The following is a 25,579-nucleotide window of genomic DNA, read 5'->3' as shown; positions in this document are numbered from 1 at the left end:
ACTGGGCTCTGGTGAAGGAGGGTGGGAGATGCTGCTGTCACTGTCCCCTCCCCTGAGAAACCAGCTCAGAGGGGGCCTGGCTTGAGGCCTCTGTGGTCCTGAGCCAGCCCTCTCCCTCCTGTCACCCACAGGCCTGTGTTAAGTGCCCAGGTGCCCTTTAAGAACTCAGGCTTGTGGGACCGACCAGGGAGGGGAACCACAGCCCTACAGCGGGAAAAGCATCACCACGGCAGCCGGCCCAGGGGGCCTTGGCAACAGGCCTTGGGCAGGAAGTGCCTCTCAGCCAAAGTTTCACAGGAAGCCTGAAGGAGCAGTGTCAGTTTCCCAGAGAGATGATGCAGGGGAGGGCCTTCCAGGCAAAGGGAACAGCAGGTGCTAAAGCTCGGTGGTGTGGCTGTGTGCCAGAGCCCTGTTGGACAGCAGGTGAGAGCATGGCGCTCCCGAAGGAATACAGAGGGCAGTTCCTGGGTGTGGAGGGCAGCTGGGACAGTATAGAGGGCCATGGTTCACCCCGGGCAGCGACAGCCTGGCGCTGGGGTCTGGCACTGGTCCTGCTCCCTCAGCTTGGTGACCTTTGACATGGAGCCTTTTTTTTTTCAGGGCCACATGAACCCCAATCAGACCTGGGAGCTTTGCGGGCAGCGATATGACATGTAGTATAATGGGAAGGCACAGGAGGGTGCCGGATGACAGGGGCTCTGAAGTCATGATGAGAAGTGCTAGTGTATACTTTTTCAGAAAGCTTGAGACACAGAATGAATAGGAGCCAAGTTAGAAGTGTGACACCCAGGTCTTTAGTGACTTAGAAACCTCCTGCTCCCCTGGGTTGGCCCCTGGGATCGGCCATGGCTAGGGTCACAGGTCATGGGCCTGGGTCAAGCCTCTCCTCAGGCCTTGGGTGAGGGTTAGGACAGCCAGCAGTTTACCTCTGAGCAGAAGGGATTCCCCCATTCCAGATGCCCCAAAGGCCATTCATCTCTGCATCCCCAGAGACGAGCACAGGGTAGGGCACAGGGTTAAGTGCTCCGTAAGTGTTTGTAGAATTATTAAGAATCTCTGCGGCAGCTTGTGAAAGGTCCCACTTGCGGCCCCCCTCCCCCACCTGTGGAATCCCACTCTCCCCAGACAGGGGTCTGGGAAGCAGGACTTTGGGAAAACTCCCTGACAGTTCTTTTGCGTGGGGCACGCTGGCTAGTCCAACAGGCTAGCCCAAGTCCTTCACCTTTTGAAGGTGGTGGTGGTGGGGAGCCAGATAGGGCTGACAGCATGTGCCTAGGATTACAAGTGCAGGGTGGGGACAGGTAATGGGTCTCCATTTAAGGGAACTGTTCCACTCCACCTAGTGGGAACTGGGGGAGACATGCCCTGTGTTCTCTGCCATAGCAACTCAACCCAGAGCCTGAGGCTCCCCACTCCTGGAAACATTGGCTGTGCCTGACTTTTCTATTTCTCCCCCAAAGTCTGTCCAATCCATCCTTGGAATCCCAAAAAGGATGAGGGTGGGGAGGCTGTGTGCTGGAACAGAAAGAGGGGGGCTTTGGCCAGGTTCACAAGTGTGAATCCCTTGGGCATTGCCCACAGCCAGGACCCAAGCGGCATCGGGTCTCCTCCATGAGATTTCGGCTCCCAGGAGAGCAGAGTTCCAGCCTGTGGCTGCAAGGGAGAGCTCTGACTCTGATCTACGGTTTTAAGCCCCAACCAGGTCTTTGTTCAGACCGGGAAGAAAAAGGAAAAAGCTACACGGTTCTGTCTCCCGAGAAAGGGAAGAGGGGAAGGCAGCAAGAGACAGGGGGGCGCCTCTTGCCGTCTTTGCCCTTCCAGAGTGGGGGTGGGGACAAGGGAAAGATGTAGGTGAATAAGAGGGGTGCCTGGGCGGCTGATGAGGTGTGTGTGTGGGGGATGACAGCATCGCGGTCAGCTATGCGCCCAGAAGAGTGTGTGTGTGTGAGCACGCGCTCGAGCGCGCGCTTGGTGTATGTGTATGTTTGTGTGTTTGTGTGTGTGTGTGTGTGTGTGTGTGTGTGTGTGTGTGTGTGCGCGCGCGCGCGGTGGGGGTGTCGACTCTTAGATGAAATTCTCATCTCCAGGCATGCCTGAGACCCTCTCCAGCAGACGCCTGCCCCAGTTTAGGACAGACGCCCCACCCCTTCCCCCATTCATCTGGCCCCGTCATCTCTATTTAAGACAGCTGCCCCTCTCTCACTCCGCCCCCACCACTCACCTGTTTTCCCACTCGAGTTCAAACGATTGCGCCCTCTCTCCCTCCTCCCCCACCTCCCCTGGTACCTGCGCCCAAGCTGGGCAGACGATGCTTAGCTGCGTGGCGCGGCGCGAAGAGGCGAGGACACTGTGGGGCTTGTGGGTGCGGGGGATGTGTGTAGGCGCGTGACTGTGCCAGCGGCCCCGAGCCGGCCAGTCCCGCTGAGGGTGCGCGGGGGAGCCAGCGTGTGCTAGCCGCGGGCGTGTGCCAGGCGCGGGCGTGCGCTCCAGGCTGTGCGTGCTGCCAAGGCGAAGCACCCCGGCGGGCGGCGGCGGCGGCGTTAGGACTCCGGGGACACCGCCCTCCGCCCCCTCGTCCCGCCCCCGCCCAGCCTCCCTTCTCAGTTAGCGCGGCGCCTCAGCTTCGAGCGCAGCTGCGCCGGCTCCTAGAGCCCAGCGGAGCCAGCCCGGCGCCCAGGGCGCGCACAGCCCGCGGCGGCGCCGGCGATGCGGGGCCGTCCCGCGCCCGCCCCAGTCCCGGCCCGGGCCCCCGCGGGAAGGGGCTGAGTCGCCTGCCGCCGCCCGGATGGCGAGCCTTGTCGCGCTCGCCCTCAGCCTGCTCCTGAGTCTTCAGCTGCCGCCGCTGCCCGGAGCCTGGGCGCAGAGCGCCGCAGGTGAGTGCGCCCGCCCGGCTCCCCGCTCCTTTCCGGGACGCCCGGGCACCCGCCGCAGGGTCCTCGGAGGAGAAAGTTGGGCGGGCTCGCGGGGCCCGGTGGCCAGAGCCCAGGTCCCTGCCTCCAGACGCCTGCAGCTGCGGCCAAGCGCGCCCGGGCCACGGGGACCGGCCCCTCGCGTCCCGCGGCAGCCCGCGTTTGGCGAAGTTCTCAGCTGTACTTTGCCGCCGCCCCTCGGGCTGGAGTAACTTTCCGCGGTTGTTGCGAATATTTCCACTTGCTGCCTCCCACTTGTCGGAATCTGTCACTTGAGTGTTTGGGGCGGCGAGATGAGAAGAGAAGCGGCAGCGACGCCCGGGGTGGAGCGTTCGCGCCGGTAGCTTCTCGGGCAGCGCGCGCTTTTCCTGGGGCGGACTGGTCGGCAGCAGGCCGAGGCTGCCAGGGCAGTGGCTTTTCTTTCCTCCCGGGAGATACAGGAAGCTGCAGACTTGCTCTAAACACGCTGCGCCCCTCAGCTTGACCTTAAGCGAGCTGCCGATGGCACCCGTGCAGGTGTTATGTGTTAACGGTTGAGACAGCAATGCCTCCTCCCTACCCCGTGGTTTTTATCCGGAGCAAATGGGCACCCCTGTTAAGGCCCTTCAAGTGGAGTGGCTTTGACCTATGAGGCTGTCTGCTCTTGAAAAGTTTGGGGGACTCCTATTTGGGGGTGACCATGGAGAGGAGGTGAGCAGGGGCAGTTCCCAATGTGGAGGGTTGGCCCTGGTATGTTTCTGATGGTAAGTTGGCATGCACAGCAGACTCCCACGCTCCAGGGCTTACACATCACCAAACTCCACCGCAGGCAGCTCCCAGCCCGGAGCCTCCAAAGAGCAGTGGCGGGAAGGAGAGAAGGAAGGAAGGGTGCAGGCACGCTTCCAAGTTCAAAATCACCTTGAAGTTTCTTAGCACCGATTGGCTTTGGTGTGGCCACACTGAGCAGAGGTTGCTGGGATCACAGGGTCAGGCTGACATAAACAAGTGGGACTCAGGAAAGGCTCGTTTTGGATTTGCTGAATACCAGCGGTGTCCATAGATTATCACGGGGTGGGCAGGGGAGGGGGGAGAGAGAGAGAGGAGAGAGAGGAGAGAGAGAGAGAGAGAGAGAGAGAGAGAGAGAGAGAGAGAGAGAGAAAAGGGGCTTTGGGGGCATGTAACCTCTTTAAACAGGCTGCTTCTGAGCTTAAGGACCTACGGAGTGACATTATATTGGAAATGCACTGGGATCTCCCTTGCTCCAACCCCAAATGGGAACTGAATACAGGACTTTTGTGAAGGGACAGCTTGTGTCCGTGGCTGAGAAGTTAGGCGGCTAGGACACTTCTTTTGAGGTGTGTGAAGCTGAAAGGTCGGATTAGCAAGGGAGAGAAGAGGGACAACCACGACACCGTTCTAAAGATGGAGTAGAAGTCTTGTTTTCCTCGTTTTGGGTCTGTATTAGGTGTGCTAAGGAGGGGACAGGAGGATGTTGTGGTAGTCCAGGGGACCCTGGCATGATTCGTGACTTAATTTTACTATCCTCCAACGCCTGGGCGACCTGCCACACACATTAATAGTACTTACGTTCCCGCGGCAAAAACAGCATTAAAAATATTCCGCCACGGGCCTCTAACCGTTCTTGGGTAGCATGCGGTAAAACCATACGGGCCTGGAAACCTGTCTGATGCTAAAAGCACTCCAGTTCCGGATGCTCCCGCCAGGTGGCGCTCGCCCACAACTGTTAAAATGCAAATCTAGTTGCTTTCATCTCAGGAATAGAACTTCTTTTCAATTTTTAAATGAGTAATGTGTTTATTCAGCAGCCTTTTGTTAAAACATTTAGAGAAGTGTGAGGAGCAAGCACCTTTTCTTTGTTTGCTCTTTGGAACACATAGGAAAGAAAAGCAATTCTGGAGTACAGTTTGGGAAGAAATCTACTGTTAAATCTCCATATGTTTCTTTTGGTTCTACCTGAGCTGAGAGGTTTTTGCAAACGTACTAAAGCATATACTTATCAAGTGACTGCGTTTGTTCCAGGGGCTCCTTAAACGTGGGGAATTAGCTTATGTTGGAGATTTGGTGCATTGTAAGCCTCACTCATGGGGATTTTCTGTGTATATCTATTCCCTCCTTTCTGGTTTAATGCTAACTAGACCATTTAAGTTAATTTTTAAAAGGAATTCCTTCATGAACGTCTGCATTTGTAGATGCAGGACTGCTGCAAATTTTGACTTTAAAATGGGCTTATTTTTTTTTCTAAATGTAGACATTGTTGGACTTCAAATCTAAATAGTATAAATATGACAATAGCTCGATTTCCTATGAAGCATCTTATCTAAAACTTTTGGCAAGTTTGGGTAAATAATACATTTTAACACTGTGATGTGATCACCATATTTTTTTAATCCGAAGATTCCCAGTCTGGAAAGCGATTTCAAATTTGTAAGCATACATCTTAGTGCATAGTTAGGGTGATATTTTTTGCTGTGACATGTTGGTCACGGTGTCCAGGCGTCAGTGGTGTAAGCTTGTCATCAAAAGGCAATTTCCTTCTTCCTTACTCTGAGGTGTGTTTCATGAGCCAGGATGATTTTTGTAAGGAATGATAGTAAAAAACATTTAAAACCGGCCTGTTAAGAGTATGGCAAAACATGATTTTGGATGGGAGTGGAGGGAAACAGCTAAACAAACGGATAAGGAGCTACTGGTCTATTTCCTAGTGGGTTTCAGCATCTGTACATTGAGAGCAAAAATGGATCCTAAAGGGGGCTGACTTGAGATTGCAATCGCTAGCGATGTAGTTATTTAGCTCGATAATCATTGCCAGATACCTCTGTGGAACTGTTAGCAGTACAGTCAAATTTTACTTTCTGTCCTGGATTGTTTGATTTGTCTCCTAATAGAAGAACAATTATTGTGTAAACCTGGCTTGGCTTCTGTTTCAGCAACGATTGCAAACACCTGCGTGGTGAAAGCAGCCCATCTTCTCGGGTTACAACCTGTCTTTCTCCCCCCACTTCATTTCTTCTTGCTTACCCCCTGCACAGCTCCTGCAGGCTCCTGGCTGCCAGCTGAGAGGCATCCGCTGTAGTAGTGTAACTGTCACCTTTCAGAGCCATGATCACAGGGCATTACAGCATTGTTCTTTTAAGCACAGGATAGTCCCATGACTCTGACGGTGTGTTGCTGTGGAAACAAGAGCAATGCCACGCAGGCGGTGGGCCCTTGATAAATATTTATTGATGATGATGAAGAGATAGTAGAGCCTCCTGGCAACCATGGTGAGAGACAGAGGAGTTTAGCTCGAGAGGCAGCCTGATTCAGAGCAATGAGGATGAGCTTTGGAGCCTGAAGTCCTCAATTTCAATCCTGCCACGGCCTCTTTCTAGCTATGGCAGCTTGGGCAAGTTTTTTACCTCCTTGGATCCCCACCTGTAAAGAGAGGAAAATGATAGCGGCCTCACTGGGTTTCATGAAGACTAAATAGGATGATGGATGCAGAGTGAGCAGGAGACTGGTGCGGAGTAGGACTTGATCCTACCGGGAGCCTGTCCATCACTTGCCTTGGCATCGGTGCCTGTACCCCAGGCCAAGGGAGCACGGGCGCTAAGCTCAGTTGTGAATTGCCAATTAGACGGCTGGGTTTGGGTGGTGGTATTTAGTTTTTCTTCTTTTTGGAGGCTTGATTCTCTGCAACCACTTTTAGACAGAGATTTAAAATGAAATTTTCTAACAGGTGATCCTAATACACGTGGCCACTCGAGGGTTTAGATGGGGGATGTTTTGTTTTAAAGTACATTCTACCTTTCTACACGGGAACTGATAAAAAACTGAATGGTTGCCCATTGTAACAGGAAAGTATTTGGGTGTATCCTTTCCTACCACCCTTCCTCTTATGGTCTTCCTTGCCTCAGGGCTCTGCTTCCTGCTTCATTTCCATCCCTTTCCTAGAAATCAAGTGCGTGACCCTCTGGGGCAGTGAGGGGAAAGATACACCAGCAAAGAATAAGTAAACATATAGAGGTCTGTGGCATTCCAATAAATAAAGAAAAAGAGCTATGAGGTTATTGAAAATAAACCATGTCCGACAAGTGTAATAACATTTGCAAGCACATTACAGAATTGGGGCTAGGAGGCAACACCATGTGGATATTAGAAAGCAGTTGGAGTGTCTCATGAAATCTTATAAAATGGAGTCAAATGAGCATGGAGAGGAAGAAAGCTATGGATTTTTTTTTATGGCTTAATAGCATTCAGATGCAGACACAGGGACAGTGGTCATTGCGAGTGTTGTGTCCAGGTGGGCCAGGGTGACCCGCTGAGGTCCTTGGATTCAGGATTTGGTGTGGGCTTTCTATGGATACTTTCATTTGCCTGGCAAAGGGGGAAATGAACATGATAATGCCATTTATTTATCATCTATTAGTAAGAGTTTCAGGTACTAAGGAAGATACAGAAGGACCCAGTGAGGATTCTAGGAATAGATCCCAAGGGACCTATAAGAAGTCAACTGTGAAAAATGTGTCAGAAAGGCAGAGTGGTGAAAGGTAAGGATCCACTGAGAAATGCTGATCACTTGGCCTGTTTTATCCCAAAACGTCAGCATTATTTCTCTTGGCCCATCCTAGGTATTTACACAGATAATGGATGCTCAGAAGCTCCATCCGGCTGGTGGATAACTAATAAATTGACATGAGTCCACAGTGTTACAGACATTTTTTTTTCCACATTGGAGTCAGACATACACAATTCCAACTGGTACATGAGTGGAATAGATATCAAGTCTTTCCCATCTCTTGAACATTCAGCTTAAAATTTTTATTTGATGCTGGAGGGAATAAAAAAATGGTGATGTCACTTTGGTAAACAGTTTGACAGTTTCTTTAAAAAGGTAAACGTACATGCCCCAGGATGCTGCAGTTCCACTTCTAGGAATGTACCCAACAGAAATTGAAAATGTATGTCCACACAAAGACACATGTGTGAATGTTCACAGCCCCTATTTTTCAACGTAGCACCCCAAACTGGAGGGTCCAAATGACCTTCAACGGGTGACTCCATCCAATGGATACAACTCACATTAAAAAGGAACGAACTTTACGTACATGCTACACCATGGATGAACAACAGAAAACATTATGCGAAGCAAAAGAAGCCAGACGCAGAAGGCTATGTATTATGTGAAATATTCAGAAAAGGCAAATCGATAGAGGTAGAAAGCAGAGCTGTGGTTGCCTGGGGCTGGGCATAGGAGCAGAGATTGATAGAGAAACTATTTTGGAGCGCTGGAACGATTTGAAAACTGGAAAGTGGCTGTGTAATTATATAAATCCTGGCTCCCAGCTCGTGTGTCCTTGGTTAGTTACTTCACTGTTCTGAACCTTTATTTCTGCATCTGTCAAGTGGGCACACCAGTGCTAAGGTGTTTGTGAGAGCCAGAGAGAATTCCCATTAAGTTGTCCAGATCGCTTCCTGGCACAAAACGGGCACCCAGGAAGTGGCATTGCTATTATGTATCATTTGTCAGTTTCCAAGATAGTTTGTTGCATTAGTTATTTGCAAGGCATTATTTTTTATTTTTTCTCTCTCTTTTTAGGCTCTTTGCTCTGTGAATTAAATCAACGAGCTAACATTTCTTCCCGCTCATCAGACTGGCAAAAATGAAAAAAAATGCAAGACTGTTAAGTTTTGCTGAAGATCTGAGCAATTAGGTGGCTTCGTTCATTGAAAAAAATATTTTTAAGATTTTTATTAAAATATAGCTAACATACAGTATTATATTAGTTTCAGGTGTACACCGTAACTATTCAATATTTATATACCTAAAGAAGTGACCACCATAAGTCCAGCAACCATCTGAGACTGTCCCACGCTATCACAATATCATTGGCTATATTCTCTATGCTGTACATTACATCCCCATGACTTATTTGTTATATACCTGGACATTTAGATCTCTTATTCCCCTTCACCTTCCCTCCCCTTTCAATTTTCAATTACAATCGACATTCAATATTATTTTATATTTCAGGTGTACAGCATAGTGGTTAGACATTTATATAGTTTATGAAGTGATCCCCCTGACTAGTCTAGTACCCACCTGGCACTATACATAATTATTACCATGCTATTGACTATATTCCCTATGCTTTAGTTTACATCCCCATGACTATTTTGTAACTACCAATTGGTACTTCTTAATCCCTTTATCTTTTTCATTTGGCCCCCAACTCCTTCCACCTATCACCCCAACAAATCTAGTACCCATCTGACACCATACATAGTTATTACAATATTATTGACTATATTCCTTATGCTGTACCCTACAACCTATGAGTGCTGTGTAACAACCAATGGGTACTTCTTAATCCCGTCCCCTTTTTCATCTACCTCTAAACCCCCTCCAGTCTGGCAACCATCAAAATGTTTTCTGTATCTATAAGTTTGTTTCTGTCTCATTTGTTTGTTTATTTTCTTCTTTAGATTCCACTTATGTGAAATCATATGACATTTGTCTTTGGCTGTCTGACTTACTACACTCAGCACAATACCTCTAGGTCCATTCATGTTGTTGCAGATGGCAAGATTTCATTATTTTTTATGGCTGAGTAATAGTCTATTGCATATATGTACCACCTCCTCTTTATCCATTCATCCATTCAGGGACACCAGGTTGCCTTCATATCTTGGCCATTGTAAACAATGCTGTAGTGAACACAGGGATGCACACATCCTATCAAAGTAGTGTTTTGGGTTTCTTTGGGTAAATACCCACAAGTGGGATTACTGGGTCCTTCTTTGTCTCTTGTTATAGCCTTTGTTTTAAAGTCTATTTTGTCTGGTATAAGTATTGCTACCCCAGCTTTTATTTTGTTTATTTATTTATTTTTTGCTTGTTTCCGTTTTCATGAAATACATTTTCCCATCTCTTACTGTCAGTCTGTGTGTGTCGTTTGATCTGAAGTGAGTCTCTTGTAGACAACATATGTAAGGGTCTTGTTTTCTTATCCATTCAGCCACCCTATCTTTTGATTGGAGTTTTAATCCATTTACATTGAAAGTAATTATTGATAGATATGTAGTTATTGCCATTTTATTTTTCATATTTTTGACTTTTTTTTTTTTTTAAAGAAGTCCCTCTAAGATTCCTTGTAATGCTGGTTTGGTGGTGATGAACTCCCTTAGCTTTTTCTTGTCTGGGAAGGTCTCTATCTGTCCTTCGATTCTAAATGATAGCTTTGCTGGGTAGAGTAGTCTTGGTTGTAGGTCTTTGCTTTTCATCACTTTGAATATTTCTTGCCAGTTTCTCTGGCTTGCAAAGTTTCTGTTGAGAAATCAGCTGATTGTCTTATGAGAACTCACTTGTAGGTAACTAACTGCTTTTCTCTTGCTGCTTTTAGGATTCTTTCTTTGTCTTTAATTTTTGACATTTTTTTAAAAGATTTTTTTTTTATTGGGGAGTTGGGGATAGGGAACAGCCAAGTTATTGTCCCTCAATCTTAGTTGTGGAGGGCGTAGCTAGCTCAGCTCCAAGTCCAATCGCCATCTGGCTGCCCATTGGCAGCTCGTGGCCGCTCAGCTCAAGGTGCTGTGTTCAATCTTAGTTGCAGGTGAGCGTAGCCCACCATCCCATGTGGGAGTGAACTGGGAACCTTATTGTTAAGAGCCCGTGCTCTCACTAGCTGAGCCATTCTGCCACCTGTTGTCAGCTCAGTGGGAGCTCAGCTCCGGCACAGCTCACTGACCCATGTGGAAGTCAAACTGGCGACCCTGTTGCTCAGAGCTCATGCTCTTAACCAACTGATCCATTTGACCGGCCATTGGCATTTTAATTATGATGTGCCTTGGAGTGGGCCTTTATGGGTTCATCTTGTTTGGGACTCCCTGCACTTCTTGGGCTTGAATATCCATTTCCTTCACCAGGTTAGGAAAGTTTTTTGTCATTATTTCTTCAAATAGGTTTTCAATGCCTTGCTCTCTCGCTTCTCCTTCTGGTACCCCTATGATGCGAATGTTGGTATGGTTGATGTTATTCCAGAGGCCCCTTAAACTGTCCTCATTTATTGGATTCTTCTTTCTTTTTGCTGTTTTGTTTGGGTGTTTTCTGCTACCTTATCTTCTAAATCGCTGATTCAATCCTCTGTTTCATCTAATCTACTGTTGATTCCCTCTAATGTATTCTTTATTTTGGTTATTGTAGTCTTTATTTCTGACTGGTTCTTTTTTATGTTTTCTGTCTCCATTTTTTTATGTTTTCTACCTCTCTGTTGAAGTTCTCCCTGAGATCATTGAGCATCCTTATAACCAGTGTTTGGAACTCTGAGTCTGGTAGATTGCTTGTCTCCATATTTTTCAGTTGTTTTTCTGGAGCTTTGTTCTTTCATTTGGGGCATGTTTCTTTGTCTCCCCATTTTGGCTGCCTCCTTATGTTTGTTTCTATGCATTAGGTAGAGCTGCTATGTCTCCTGGTCTTAGTAGAGTGGCCTTATATAGTAGGTGTGCTGTGGGACCCAGTGGTTCAGTCTCCCTGGTCAGCTTAGCCAGGTCCTTTAAGTATGTCCCTTTTGTGGGTTGTGTGTGCCCTCATGTTGTAGGTGAGCCTTGGTTGCTGTTTGCACATCAATGGGAGGGATTTGATCCTTGGGCTGATTGGTTGTGAGGCCTGGCTGTGACTACAGTGGAGGAGCTGTTATGCAGGGGCTGACCCTATGGAGCAGGGTTTGCTTTAGCAGAGTCCTGGTGCCTGCCCCATCTGCCCTTTGGGTGTGTCATCCTTAGGGGTGGCTGGGTGATACTCTGGCTCTGTCCTAAGCTGGGCACTGGGTGTGCCAGCCCCAGAGCCTCCCAGAAGGGAACCCTCTGAAGGCCAAATTAAACCACAATCTCTGCCCTGCCTGGGGTCAGCTGGCATGAGCCACAAAGCAATCCAGAGATGTCTGCCACCCACGCTGGGCTTGGAGGTGTCTTGAGAGGCCAAGTCGCGAACCAAGCCTGGCTGTCACTAATGCTGGGCTTAGGGCTGCTCAGCCAAAAGTGTGAGATACACCGAAGCTGCTTGTTTAGGTTTTGTGAACCTTTGAGAGATTTTAGGAAAGTCCGTAGCATGAGCCAAGACAGGCAGCTTATACAGAAAAGCCACTGGAAACAGCGTGGGTGGGCCCCAAACTTGGGTGGGGCAGGGTCTCAGGGAATCAGGGTGAATGAATGGTGTTAGCCAGGTTGATGGAGGCTCAGATATGGTGTCTGCCTGCATCCGCACACTGGGATGGGGAAGGGCTCAACAAAGAAACAGTGGCTCCCACCAACTCCTCACCTGGGAGAAAGCTGGCCCTCCAGCCATCATCTTGAAGCCAGACAATTCAGTTCCTCCCTGTAAGTCCCTGGTGCCTTTCGAGCTGTTGCCCAAGTCCTGGAGGTCAGAGAGAGTGAGTCTATCAGCTAGGAAGCTTGTGCACAGTCCCTTTAAAAGGAACACCTGGGACTGTAGTTGCCCTCCATCCTTACTCAGCCACAATCTCTCCTGGTTTTCGCAGCCAGAAGTTATGGGGACTTCTCTCCCTGGTGCTGGAACACTGGGCTGGGGAGCCTGGTGTGGGGCTGGGAGTCCTTGCTCCTTGGGTGGGGACCTGTTCAGCTGAGATAGCCCTCCTGATATTTAATGGTCACATGTAGGTGTGGGACAAGACCGTTCTGCATTTATGCCCTTCCTTCTAGTCTTGAGATGGTTTCTTCTGTATGTCCTTAGTTGTAGGACTTCCATTCAGCTAGACGTCAGGCGATTCTCAGTGATCGTTGTCCTATAGTTTAGTTGTAATTTTGATATGGTCCTGAGAGGAGGTAAGCACAGTGTTTACCTACCCTACCATCCTGACCGGAAATCCCTGTTCATTGTTGAATAGTAGATATTGAAACAGCTATTTTTGAGTGCTAAAATGGCAGTGTCTATTGAAATTGAGGACGTGAATACCTTGCTCCTGGAGTGTTTCAGTAGGTTATGGGTTGGTGGGTGGAGAGACTAGACCATTCATTCATTTTCTTTCTCATTAAGCCAAGGATGTAGACATTTAACAGGAGAGAAGAAGCACTCCTGCTCAGGGGCAGATGCAACGTGTTTCTGGCCGCTTAGTTTATAAACAGGGTGAACAGCTGCCAGAGGTGAGAACTGAGCACTCCATACCTGTTTTTTTTTTCAGCCTTTATAGGGGGGTTTCCATCCACAACACAGAAGAACTTTGCAATGATAATCCATGTGCTGTTCTTAACAAGATGTTTACTAACCTCAAACTTTCTCAGTATTATGAGACTCATTTCATCTAGATGAGGACACTGTGCTGTCACCCACATTCCCAGCTCCAGCTTCCCAGGACCCTGGAAAACCTGTGTCCTTTCAAATCACCCCAATTTTGCTTTACTCCCCTTTTATCTTAGTGGTTCTGAAACCAACCATGGGATCACAGACCTATTTTTCTTGGTCCTTCCATGACTCATAGGGGGTGGTGGTGGTGGTGGTGGTAATATATTCATCCTTATCTATTTGTCCTGCATTTGTATCTGTGGAACCAAGCATGAGATAATGGGTTCACGTCAGCAAGGAGAACTTTTTAAAGAGCACTTAACGTTTGATTATCATGAACGAGTGGCCCTGGAAGGTCTAGACTTGCTCTAACTGACTATAATTATGGCTTATTTTTGCTGCTCAAATGATCACAGGTTAGTCAAACCAGATGCTTTTTTTACCACTATCAGACATATTTGAGAACGTCCTTATTTTTCTGTGACAACAAGGATCTTCAGGCTCACCTCTAGGTTTTTTTCTCCCAAACATGTAGTCAGTTATTTTCTGTTTTAAAGAGCCCTGATCCCTTTTTGTGGAGACATCAGAATCTGAGATGCACATTATGGTGTTTTATTTGAACGCTGAAAGAGAGCAGAATAAAGCAGGGACTGCTGGTAATGTCAGTGACGGAAAAAGAAAGTGAATTTAAACAGCATGCATTAAAGACCATTTATTTCTTTGATTTTTTTAAAGTTGATTTGAGCATGAGAACTTATTAGTCTGATTAAAAATAATTTTGACATTGTCATACTTATGTGCTTAAATTGGAGTATAGCCTAGAAGTTGAAGTCACCATTTCTTTTTTCCCTAAGCATCATGGAATTGGCCCCTAAGTGCATGGGTCCAGGTGAGTCTCATCTGTCCGTGTTTCTTGGGCATCAACTTTCTGAAAAGAAAAAAGAAACAAAATCCCGGTCTCACTCTAAGCAAGTTGTCTATTGCTATGTAACATGTTCTCCCCTGCAAACATAGTGGCTTTATTTTCTCATCACTTCTTTGGGTCAGGAATCTGGGTATGGCCATAGCTGGGTTCTCTGGCTATGAATGGCTCACAGGATGCAAGCATGGTGTCAGCTGGGGCTGTAGCCAACACAGCTCGAGTGGGGAAGGATCTGCTTCCAGGGTCTCTCACATGGTTGTTGGGAGGATTCAGTTCCTCATGAGCTATTGGCTAGAGGCTGCCCTGGGTTCCTTGTCACCTGGGCCCCTCCATCACACCGGTGGTAGCTGGCTGCATCAAAGTGAACAACTGAAAGGGCAGGAGAGAGTGTGAGCAAGACAGAAGTCGGTCCTTTGTAACTGAAGTTTGGAAGTGACATCCCTTCATGTTTGCCATATTCTGTTTATCAGCAGGAAGCCACTAGGTCCAGCCCACACTCAATGGGAGGGAACCACACAAGGTCTTGAATACCAGGAAGTAGGGATCCCTGGGAACCAGTCAGCAGCTCCCTACTGTGGAACCTCAAATAATAGACAAGCAGAGGAAACCTTGTATCTTGGAGAAAAATGCAAATGTAACTTTTAAAGTGCGTTCAAGTCTTTTACTTCTTTTAATTATTTTGGGCATGAGTGTCAGTTCAGTGTCAAGCTTTTACTCTTGAAAGGCCTTTGAAAAGAGAGATGTATTGTCTCAGAATTGACTTGGTCCAAGTCTTAAAGTTAATTAGGAGTGTCAGAAAGTAAAGATGAATTAATAGAAAGATCCATCAGAAAACTTTTTAAACTTTATCCTGAAATTTGACATACTCTTTTTATAAGGCTATAAAACTTTCACACTAGTACCTAGTTTCCACAAGGACCGATTTATAAAAAAACACCAATAGATTAGGGCTATAACATAATTTAGCTGACATTGAATATTTTCATTACATTTAGACATCCCAGTTTTAAAAACTAGTACTTATTTTAGACCTTTTTTGACCCATTTCAGGGGTGTTTAATTGTCACATAAAGCTAACATTGAGGATTTAATAAGTTACGGTGATTAAAAGTTTTAATGTAAATATACAGATTATGAAATGGATCAAAATATGCCCTGCCTATACTCTTAGTTTCAATTGCTGTCACAATAGTATGGTCATTACAGAAGAAAGCCAGTTACAATATTTTTTCAGGTTGGGGCCCATGAGATCTTCCAGTAAAGGATGATTTTGTCAAAATCCAAATGGGTGGACCAGACATTGGACTTCCTGGTGGGGACCCACTCCAGGAATTTACCTATTTGCTTTGGGAGTAGTGGTAGTTGTCATCATGGTGCCCAAAGTCCCCAGTTGTGCTTATTTAAGCATTATGTGTATTTAAGCAGGAGGGTCACCTATTTATGATGGTCCCAACCCCAGGCCCTTTTGGAGTCATTTCCATGAGGTGACCCTGGGGAAGGAGGAGCCAAGACACCTTGAGTTGGCCCTTTATCTGCCCTGGAGAAGTGTTTGTTTGGCCCCCACTTTTAGGAGCTTGGATTTTTGAGTAGTTTCTTATTCATTAACTGTCATCTTCAGTCCTGCTGAGTCAGACTCTGCAAGGTTGGGTGCCAGGCACCTCTCCTGGGGACATTATTTCCTAGGTCAGGGCTGCTGTGGGTGGCTGTGTGGAAACTGCACATATAGGACTGGGTCAAGGACCTCAGCCTGCTCCGCTGTACTTGATTGAGTTCAAAGCCATTTCCATGTCCAGTCACTCACCTACATCCAGAGCCTGAGCTCCTGATCTTTTCACTGTTATTATTTTTTCTTTTATTCAGTGACTCTTTCCTCTGCTGAATATTGTCCATTTACTATCTCTTCACCTTTTGCATTATTTTTTCACCTTTTGTTATAGTATATGTGCATTGGGGCTGTGTGTGTGTCAGGGGAGGGAGGATGTGGGGGGTGGTTTTAAAAAACTTTAGAAACCAAGACTCTAAGCTGAGATTCTCACCTGTCCCAAAGCAGGGGTGGGGTGGGAGGAGTGATCAGCTGTGGAGCATTGTCTGCCTCTTCCCCACATCTCAGCACATCTCAGCAGTTCAGGATGGTTATCTTCCCCTAAACAAAATTGTCTGGAACCAAGCAGAGGCCAGCTCTCTAACATTTGGGTTGTATTGTCTTGAGACCATTTACATTAGGTTTTTTGGAGGAAGTGTGGAACCCCCTGGAAAAGAGGAAACTTATAGTTTTCAACTATTATGATGCTCAGCTCAAACATGCAGACGCATTAGTTTAACCCGAGTACTCTACCACCTCTGCTTCAAAGAGAAGTTTAAGAAACTTTTTTTTTTTGGTATATTTATCAATGCAAAATTTCCATCTCAATTAAGTCTTTAAAGTTTTCCACACAGAGCATGTATGTTCCAAGTAGAACATTATTTCTGGAACTTGACCTTCTGAACACCATTTTTCATGGAGGAGTGCAAATAACCTGAACAAATCCTAGAGTTCAAAGGTCGCCATTGTCTGTAAAAGATGTACACATATGTTTAAACAGAGTGTCTTAGTTTAATTTGGGACCACTCTTCTTATTGGTCACTTTTTTGGTGAAGGTTGAAGAAAGTCAGAGCTTTCTTACCTTTATTATCTTTACCTCTTTCGACATAAAAAAACCATTTAGCATACATTTCAACTCACTTGTGTGCAAAAGCATATTGTTATTATTTTTACCTGAGAATTGGGTTGGCGAGCTCTGAAGCATTTCTTAGTTCCATTCACATTTCCTCTCACCTCCAAAACCTCACCAGCTATCCTGTGTTCCTGGAAAGTTGCTGACCACCTGTTCCACCTGGAGCCCCAGGGGCCCTTGGGACCTCCCCCACGCCAGGTTATCCTTTCAGATGTCTGATTTGGGGGCATCCTTTTGTGATTCATAGATTTTGGGTCAAACCTCAGACATTTCCTTCTTTTGGGGTCTCCACCTCCTTTGGAGAGCCTTAGTCTGAGTCACTGTATTGGCTCACAGAGAAGATTCCAGGAGTTTGCTGCGGGCTCATTACCCTTGGCTCGGCCATCTTTTATTCTATGTTCGGTCCAAATGGTTGGCAGGAGAGGAACAGTGGATGCGTTCCACTTGACTCAGCTCCTCCCACAAAACTTCTCATGGTTCAGGCATGTTTTACTCGTTGTTCCCTACTTTGGCATTTGGATCCCTCACTCATGCCTATCCCACTTATGACACCAGTGGCATAGTTTCTTATGCATTAAAGATGATCTGGCAGAGACCTTGTATGTGCTCCCAAGCTTCCATAAATTCCTGATTTATGTAGCTAAAGACACAGGACATGGTGGAAGTGAGGTGACTACACAGAGAAGGAGCATGTGTGGTAGGTCTTGGTATGACCTTTTTTTGGCTTCTTAGTTCCCTAAAGGGGTGCATAGTTGCAAGTGATGTCTTCCACACTGGCAGAATCCTGCTTGTACACAGAGGTAGCCCAAATTTTTACTATGCTGCTGCCCTTTTATGTCAGCAACTTGGAAGGTCTTATGCTAAAAATTTGAGCATCAATTAAGGGGTATTTACAAATATTAGGCTCTTCTGGGTCACGAACCAAAAACAGCATCTGCTAGACCACATCTTCTGTAGGAAGAAAAAAGTCAATTTTATGGCTACAATAATGAAATATGTATTAATAATCAAACCATGTATGTTTATGTCAGTATAAAAAGCAGAATGGAAGTCTACACTCCTTAGAAGAGTTTTGGGGAGAAATGGGACTAAGATGGTAGATAAAGGGCCTATAATAGTCTATTTCATTTGAAAAGGGGAACATACTTTAAGAAAATTTGTTAAAATTAAGTGATAATTCTTGATCGAGAAGAACATAGGTGTGAATTACACTTCTGTTTGTAATATATCTACATTTAAGTTATTTTCTTAAAAAGGAAAATTCTTGGAGTTTAAGATTTGTTAGTAAAGTACAAATGATAGAGATTTTAAACATATGTACTGTTTTCTCCAATCATTCTTTTGAAACAAATTTAGGTCTTATTCTCTATACGGAAAATCCTTTCAAAGTGTGTAATGATGATTCCTATGGGGGATTCTAAGATCCCTGCATCTGGTTCGAAGGAGAGAAGTAGAGAATTGTGTCACAAGTATAGGGACACATTTGCTCCTGAGTGATTGGGGCCCTGGTGGAGGGGGCCTTATTAGCCAGTGTTCATCCCCTTCCTACACCCCCTTTTCTCTCCCGGGACCTCCATGGAGAAATTGCAGAGATTCTATCATGGGACAGCCTTTGGGCCTGAGTTTCCTTAAGGCTCAAAAAAGGCACATTTGACCCAGGGAAATAATATTGCACAATCTTTTCAATGTTTGGAGATACTGTGAACCTGGGGAAAGTTTTCCCACCTGTGAAATGACTCCTGTGCTTCTTAAGGGCTGGAGCTCTAATCTCTGACTTTAGGATTGGAGTCCCTGCCCCCCCTGAAAATTAGATCATTTGAGATCTTTGATAGAAGTTAGATATATTGAAAATCTACCCTTTTCTGATTAATCAGTTTTGTTATTTGACACCGCCCATAGTTTGCTTGTTCAAAAGGAATAAGTTGTGAAATTCCCAGTTCTAGGAGATGAAACAAATAGAATCTGTATCCAGGATTGTTCCTTTCAAACAAGTGACTCCAGGTAGCACAGTCCAGATTAGAATAAGATAGGAGGAATTTTCATTCTCCTGGGATGAAGATTTATAAACCCAAAAGGGTATGCAGAAGAGAAGAGCATTTGGCTCCTGTTGGAATGGAAAGTAGAAAATATAAGGAGATGCAAGTCATTTGGTGAAATGATGGATGAGAGGGGAATCATTATAGGGAACCAGATTCTAAAGTTATGAACATCACAGGTGCATCTGCGTATATCTGCAGAGCACAAAGGATTCAAACCGAACACCAGGGGAATAAATACAGGAGAGAAGATGACTACCAGAAAGCAAACACTAACATTGTTGTATACTTTACATAGTTATAATGAGCCAGACATTTTTCAAAGGCTTTGCTAATTGTCACTTATAGAGCCTTCATAACAGTCCTACGATACGGGTACACTTGTCATCAAAAACAAGGAACAGAGTGGTTAAGTAGCAAGTGGCTAGTGAGTGGTAGAGCCAGGACTCACACCCGAGCAACTGAGGCTGGAATCTGTTCTTAGCCACTACTTTCTGCTCTCTCTCGTTTACCTTGCTCCGGATACTGTACTAAATCCATCCTTAGGGGAAACATTGAGGCCCTATTCGAAATTCCTGGGTAGAAAACCTTCCTTCAGAATTTTCAATGAGAATTCCTTCGGGGGAGTTGTAAGACTTCATTTAATTCTCAATTAATGATCCTGTAAAGCAGGCGTGACAATCGCATATATGAGATAAGATAATTGGTTTTATGGAGGTGCAGGGTCTTGGCCACAGTCACACTTGTAGTTGACTCATGTCAGAGTCCAGGTTCTACAGCATCATGTGATGTTGAATGTTAGAAGATTTTTATGGCAGTAAGAGGTGTGAGGGAGAGGGGCTCTCTTCCTAAGAAAATGCCCCATCTTCCTCCTACATAAGTCTTAGCTATCCCAGTCTTAGAAGAGGGCAGTTCCTAGTGGAGGACCCTCACTTGTCATGGAACAAAAGTTGAGCTCCTAGGTGTTGCCGTCACTGATTCCATCTTGGGGACCCAGCAGCTGAAGGTGCTACACTCTGAGGAACTCAGACGGGATGAGGGGGTTCATCTCAGACCGTGTGCTCTTTGGATCTCTGGGTCCCCAGCAAACACAGCATTTTAAGAAGCCACCTTTTGTCTGGACATATTTTATTGAGTTCATTTAACCCACAGGATTGCCACCCTGTGTATTTAAGAGAGGTGGTTATTATTCCAGTTTTACAGATGAGAGCCTGAAGCCTAAGCCTTTAGGTAGGACTGCCTTTGAATTTGTAGGGTGCATCCGGTGTTGACCATCACAGATGTTGCTGTGTATAGGAGTCTGTAATTTCATCTCTAGTTTCCCATAGGCACCAAATGCCGGCCCATTGACTTTTTCATTGTGTGCCCTGCAATAAAGAATGTGTAAATCCCCTCTTCAGTTTCTACTCTCATGGCTGCAGTTTTCTTTTTTTTTTCTTAAGATTTTATTGGGGAATTGGGGGAGGGAACAGCGTTGGGGACTCGGGGAAGGGGAACAGACAAGTTGCTCTCCTTTTGTTCTTCAGTCTAGTTGTGGAGGACGTCGCTTCACTGGCCCATGTTGGTATTGTGATCATTGCGCTCTTCCCGGCTGAGGCAGATCGGTCGCTGGCCATTGGACGGCCACTCACAGCAGCTCATGGCGGCTCACGGCCAGTCATACCAGCTTCCAGCCACTCATGCTGGCTGCAGTTTTTTGAGGTTGGTCCCTGATATGACCTTTGGTAGTTCCTGGCTGTTTTTCTCATGAAATCAGGTCTGGGGCAGATGGACCTATCTACGCTGTCATGAAGGAAACCATCGTGGTTAAAAGTACAGGCTCTGATCTCAGACTTTGTGTGTTAAAGTCAATGCTGTGCTATTTATAAGCTGTATTACCTTGAACAAGTTATTTGAGTCATCTGAGCCTCAATTTTATCATCTGTGAAATGAGGCTAGTAATACTGGGTTGTCGGAAAAGTCACGATGCATTTTTGCAATGAAAAACAGAAAAAAATACGTTGTGACTTTTCCGACAACCCAATAGTAACTTGCTTTCAGGGTGGTTGTAAGAAATTAATGAGGTGATGTATGCGAACTGCTTAGCATGGGTCCAGGCTCATGGAAAGGGCCCGATAAATACTAGTCATTCTTGGTGGTGGTGCGGTTGCTGGAACAGTATTGCCTGAGCTCAGTGGAGTACAGGAGGCCATGGCTAGGTGGACCAGTTGTCCTGGTTTGTCTAGGACGGAGGTGTTTCCTAGGGTGTGGGAACTTCAGTGCTAAAACCCAGAGTGTACCAGGCAAATCAGGGTGAATCGGTCACTCTGATGCCGTCACAGGCCACAGAGCTCTTTCAGAGTGATCTCATTGCATATGCTGTGCAGGTTCCTGCAATCTGCATATATAATTCATATTCATGTAGCGAAAAAAGATTATCTGATATTTGATTTGCATTTTATAGATGGTACTGCAGGAAGAAATAGACAGCTTTTATCAATTTCTGAAAATATCACCGCTAGAGGAGCTGTCTGGAATCTGGCGGTGTATCTCTCTGGAGAGAAAATAGAATTCAACTCTAACGCGTTAAGAGACTTTAGAAGGGACCATTCCTGAGGGTGGGGTTGGGGTTAAGGGAACCCATAAGAGATGCTGAGACACCTAGAGACTAGGACCAGTGGGAGGCCATTAGCACCCTTTAATTTGCAGAGGGGCAAGGACTGTGTTCATGGAGCCCTTCTTTGTACTGCTCTGAATTCCAGGAAGCTGGACTTCTTTTGCCTTCAGGTTTCTGATTGTGTTTCACAGGACGGGAGCCCTGGCAGGAGATTATAAGGCAGGAGGAGAGGGGTTGGGGTATGTATCCTCCTCTCCTGCCTCACTGCTTTTTAGTATGGCTTCCTCATTGGCAGTCGTTCTCAAAGTGAGGTCCCTAGACTGGCTCATCAGCATCACTTGGGAACTTTATACATGCAAATTCTTGGGACCCACCATAGACCTACTGAATCATAAACTCTGGGGGTGGGGCCCAGCAATCTGTGTTCCATCAAACCCTCTCCGTGACTCTGAACCATATGAAAATTTGAGAACCACTGGTCTAGAGAGCAAGGATATACCATTAATCCCATGTGGGGGCCTTTGGCTGGTGAGGTCCATTTTCGGGCTTGGAGGTCAGTTTCAATCTTCGACAAGTGAGAGGGAGCTTTGCTATCTCTACGCATAGCACTTGATCCTCTTAAGTAGGGTTTTTCTTTATTAATGTGTTTATTTTTGGACTCTTCTCTGCTAGAATTTAAGCTCAATGGTGGTCCAGGGCTTTGCTCTGTTTACTGCTGATTTCTCGGGCCCAGCACAATTCCCATACATAGTACTCGATGTCAGTGAAAGAATGGATAGTGATTTCTGCAATTGCTTTCAGCGATTTTAGTCTCGATTTTAAGATTCTGTGTTCTCTTATATAATAATGGTCAGTTTACCTTAAATTGGTCAATCTGAAATCCTAACACACAATTCCTTTTTTTTTTTAAAGGAAAATAATAATTGATGAATTAAGGAAAGACTACTGAAAGGCACCCTGTGTGTGTCAGCGACCATGGCACTTGTGATGTGTCACACATCATCCCACTTAATCTTCATAAAGTCTCTGTGAAATTGGATCATTGTAAAGAAATGCAATCTTAGTGAGGTTATGTGGTGACATACCCAAAGTCACATAGCTAATAACTGGCCCAACCCAGGTTTCAGTCAAGCTGTGTTCACTTCCAGAACAGTATTGGTTCAATTTCAAAGCTATGCAAAATTCAGAAGAAGCTACTGAATTGCAAAGATTGATTATAACATAAACGAATAGTTTGCCTTGAAAGATATTTTATTTTGAATCACTCAACATGTTGGAAAGAGACTAGACATTGAAGTCAGAGAGGCCCAAATTGAAATCTGAGCTTCTGCCTCTTACTAGCTGTGTGTCCTTTCTGAGCCTAGATTCCCCATCTGTCAATGGGGAAAATTCTGCCAGCCTGGGGGGTAGGGGGTTGGGTGTGTGTGGAGGTGTGTGGAGGTGGGGATGTGGGGGTGTGGGGGCGGGACTTGTGACCATTTGAGATGATGCATCTAAAATACCTGTCAAATGATAATAACAATGATAGTTTCTGAGAGGTTTTCCAGAATTGGTAATTCATGTATGAATCATGTTATGTCTCAATTCAATGGGTTGATTTTAGAGTTTACTGTTCTTTAGGAAAAACTGATAATGTGGCTTGAACTCATAACAGCCCCAGGGGATATTTTCATTCCCATCAGGACTGGCTGTGGGGTCAGACTGGCTGGGATCCCTAATCTTCCTGCTCACTCCCTGTATGTTTTTGGGCAAATTACTTAATGTCTCTGAGGCTTAAAGTTCTTTATTAGAAAATAGGGGATGATAGTGCCTGTCTTCATAGAGGGTTATGAGCATCACATGAGGTAACATATGTCAAGCGGTGAATAAATAGTGCGGAAATTATTATCATTGTTCAGTGGGAATTTCCTCTGCATATCAAAGACGTCCATAGCCTCATTGCTGTTGAATATTTCATATGCAGACACACATCTATGCATGTGGGTGAGGTCCCACGTAGAAACAGTAAATTGGTACTATACACCAAACATTGTATAAGAACTCCTTTTTTCCCCCTCCCTAGTTCTGCCGTTTCAAAGGCTCACCTTCTCGTGTGCTGTAAAGAATCTGGAGAGAGGCTAAGGAGCCTCTGGGCTACCAATTACATGGGAAACCCACACAAAGCTCTTATCCTTTCTCCAAGGGAGAGGCCCCAGACCCTCATCCAGCGGCCCGTAGCTCTTACTTTACATGCAGGTCTCACAAGTTTGTATTTGATTTCTAAACCCAGAGGGTTTAGAAGGAAGGAGGCTGGCTGCTCCAGGAGAGTTTGCGTCAGTGGTGGTACCTAAAGGGTGTGATTCCAGAAAGAGAACGAGAAGCAGCAGCAGTGAGAGCTCAATAAACTCAGTAAGTAGCCAGAGCTGCTGGGCAGGTGGGCAGCGGGACGCTACACTCCTTGGTCGGTAGTGGCAGTCAGGACAATGATGATGTTTTTTTCAGGAGGAAAAAATAGGGGTGGGTTCTCAGTAGAATAACTGATCTTTTGACAGATATTCTTGAGTTATTTAAAAAAAGCTAAATTGTTTTCTTTCATCCCAATGATTCTATTTTTGTAATTCTTGATACAGTATTTTCAGACCTATCATTCCATTTTAATCCTTGCGCCTATTAAGTGCTACCACCCTTTTGCAGACAGACAGGAGGCTGAATCTTAGATATATTAAAGGACCAACCCAAGGCCACACAGCTCTGGAGGGTTGGGGTGAGGGCTGAAACCCACTTTTTAGATTTTGCACCTGCAGTGTGCACCAGAAGGAAGGGGAGTGTGTGGAACATTTTTAAAGGCTTTGTAGACATGACTCTTCAGGTGTCAGTGATGGTGTTTAGCATGATGCCTTCAGCCTAATGAACCCTGGATTTAAGTATTTGGGGTAGTAAATTGAATTAAAGAGCAAACCTTAGCTATCTGGAAAGCTCTGTGATCATAAAGGCAAGTTTTCTTAGGAGCAGCTTGAGTGAAGACAGAGTGGAGGGGGACGAACAGGTAGGAGGAAATGCATAAAGGGTGATGAGGCAGAAAAGGGTTAATAAAAGTGAGCCTGAAGGGGGAGTGCCCAGGCCTGCCTCTGCTCCGCAGGAACCACCCAGGCTCATCCCCAGAAATAAATCTAAGATGTCCAAACACTCCTAAAAAGAGGAGAGAGACCCAACTGGCATAAACTGGTTCTTTACACATGTGCAAACTGTTAAAACCTGTCCGTTAGTTGAACTCTAGCCTCATTATCATACAATTACAATAAAATGAACATTAAGGCTTGTCCCCACCCCGCCACCCCCCACCGTGAGTTTTTCTCTATGCATTCTGGGTAAGAGCTTGTGCAGAAGGAAACTAGCTATATAACCAACACATGTCAATCAAATGACCTCAGCCTATACGTCGCATCTACTGTAAGGAAATTTACCTACCCTTTCCTATATAAGCAAAAGCTAACCTGAAGTTAGGGGCAGTTGTCTGCACCGGCAACGTCGATGCTGGCATCTTTCTTCTTAAATAAATGTACTTCCTTGCTCTCCTCATTTCATGCTGAGCCTGTGAATTATTTCACCTTTTGTGAACGACCAGGGGTTAATTCCAATGACACAACAAAGGGTTCTCTAGGTAAAAGAGGGAGAGGACAGAGGTCCTGGCATGGGGTTCAGAGGACAGTGGTGGGACAGGACACATGGCGTTTCCTTGGAGGAGTCCGCCCCTTCTCTCCTTTCTGTGACTCCTCTGATGTTACTTCGCCTGACTCTTCTGGGGGAGCAGTTTTACAGCCAAAGGCTCTTTGTTAAAAAGTAACTTTTATTTGCCAAGAGCAATTCAGACCAGCATGGGAAAAAATTGCTATGGAATAGAGACTTCGATAACAAATAATGACACGATAGCCATCGAAGAATACCCCACTGCTGGCTTCCTTAGGTGCTGGTCCTGTGCAAACTGTCTGGGATGGCCACGGCTCAGAGACATCTAACTGCAGTCCAGGTGTGAGGCAGGCCAGGCTGGGTGCTGCTACTCATTTCTCCTAGGTGCAGAGATGGCTCTGCCACGGCTTGATTTTCTCCTTTGTCACGTGTGTCAAAGAGGAGGATTTGGCAACTGACG

General features: G+C 45.8%; 1 protein-coding gene across 1 annotated transcript in view; it reads left to right on the top strand.

The window, feature by feature from the left end:
• Nucleotides 1-2,627: 2,627 nt before the first annotated feature.
• The window catches only part of PTPRT (protein tyrosine phosphatase receptor type T), a 1,070,914-nt gene continuing 1,047,962 nt past the window's right edge, over nucleotides 2,628-25,579 (top strand). Inside the window, exon 1 of the mRNA XM_019636904.1 lies at nucleotides 2,628-2,873. Coding sequence (XP_019492449.1) covers nucleotides 2,786-2,873 — 88 coding nt within the window. The 5' untranslated portion in view covers nucleotides 2,628-2,785. The remainder of the gene's footprint in view (nucleotides 2,874-25,579) is intronic.

This window comes from Hipposideros armiger, unplaced genomic scaffold (genome assembly GCF_001890085.2).
Source record: "Hipposideros armiger isolate ML-2016 unplaced genomic scaffold, ASM189008v1 scaffold_31, whole genome shotgun sequence".
In the NCBI taxonomy this organism is placed as follows: Eukaryota; Metazoa; Chordata; class Mammalia; order Chiroptera; family Hipposideridae; genus Hipposideros; species Hipposideros armiger.
The sequence above is the reverse complement of the archived record's forward strand: the minus strand, read 5'-3'. Positions and strand labels throughout refer to the sequence as shown.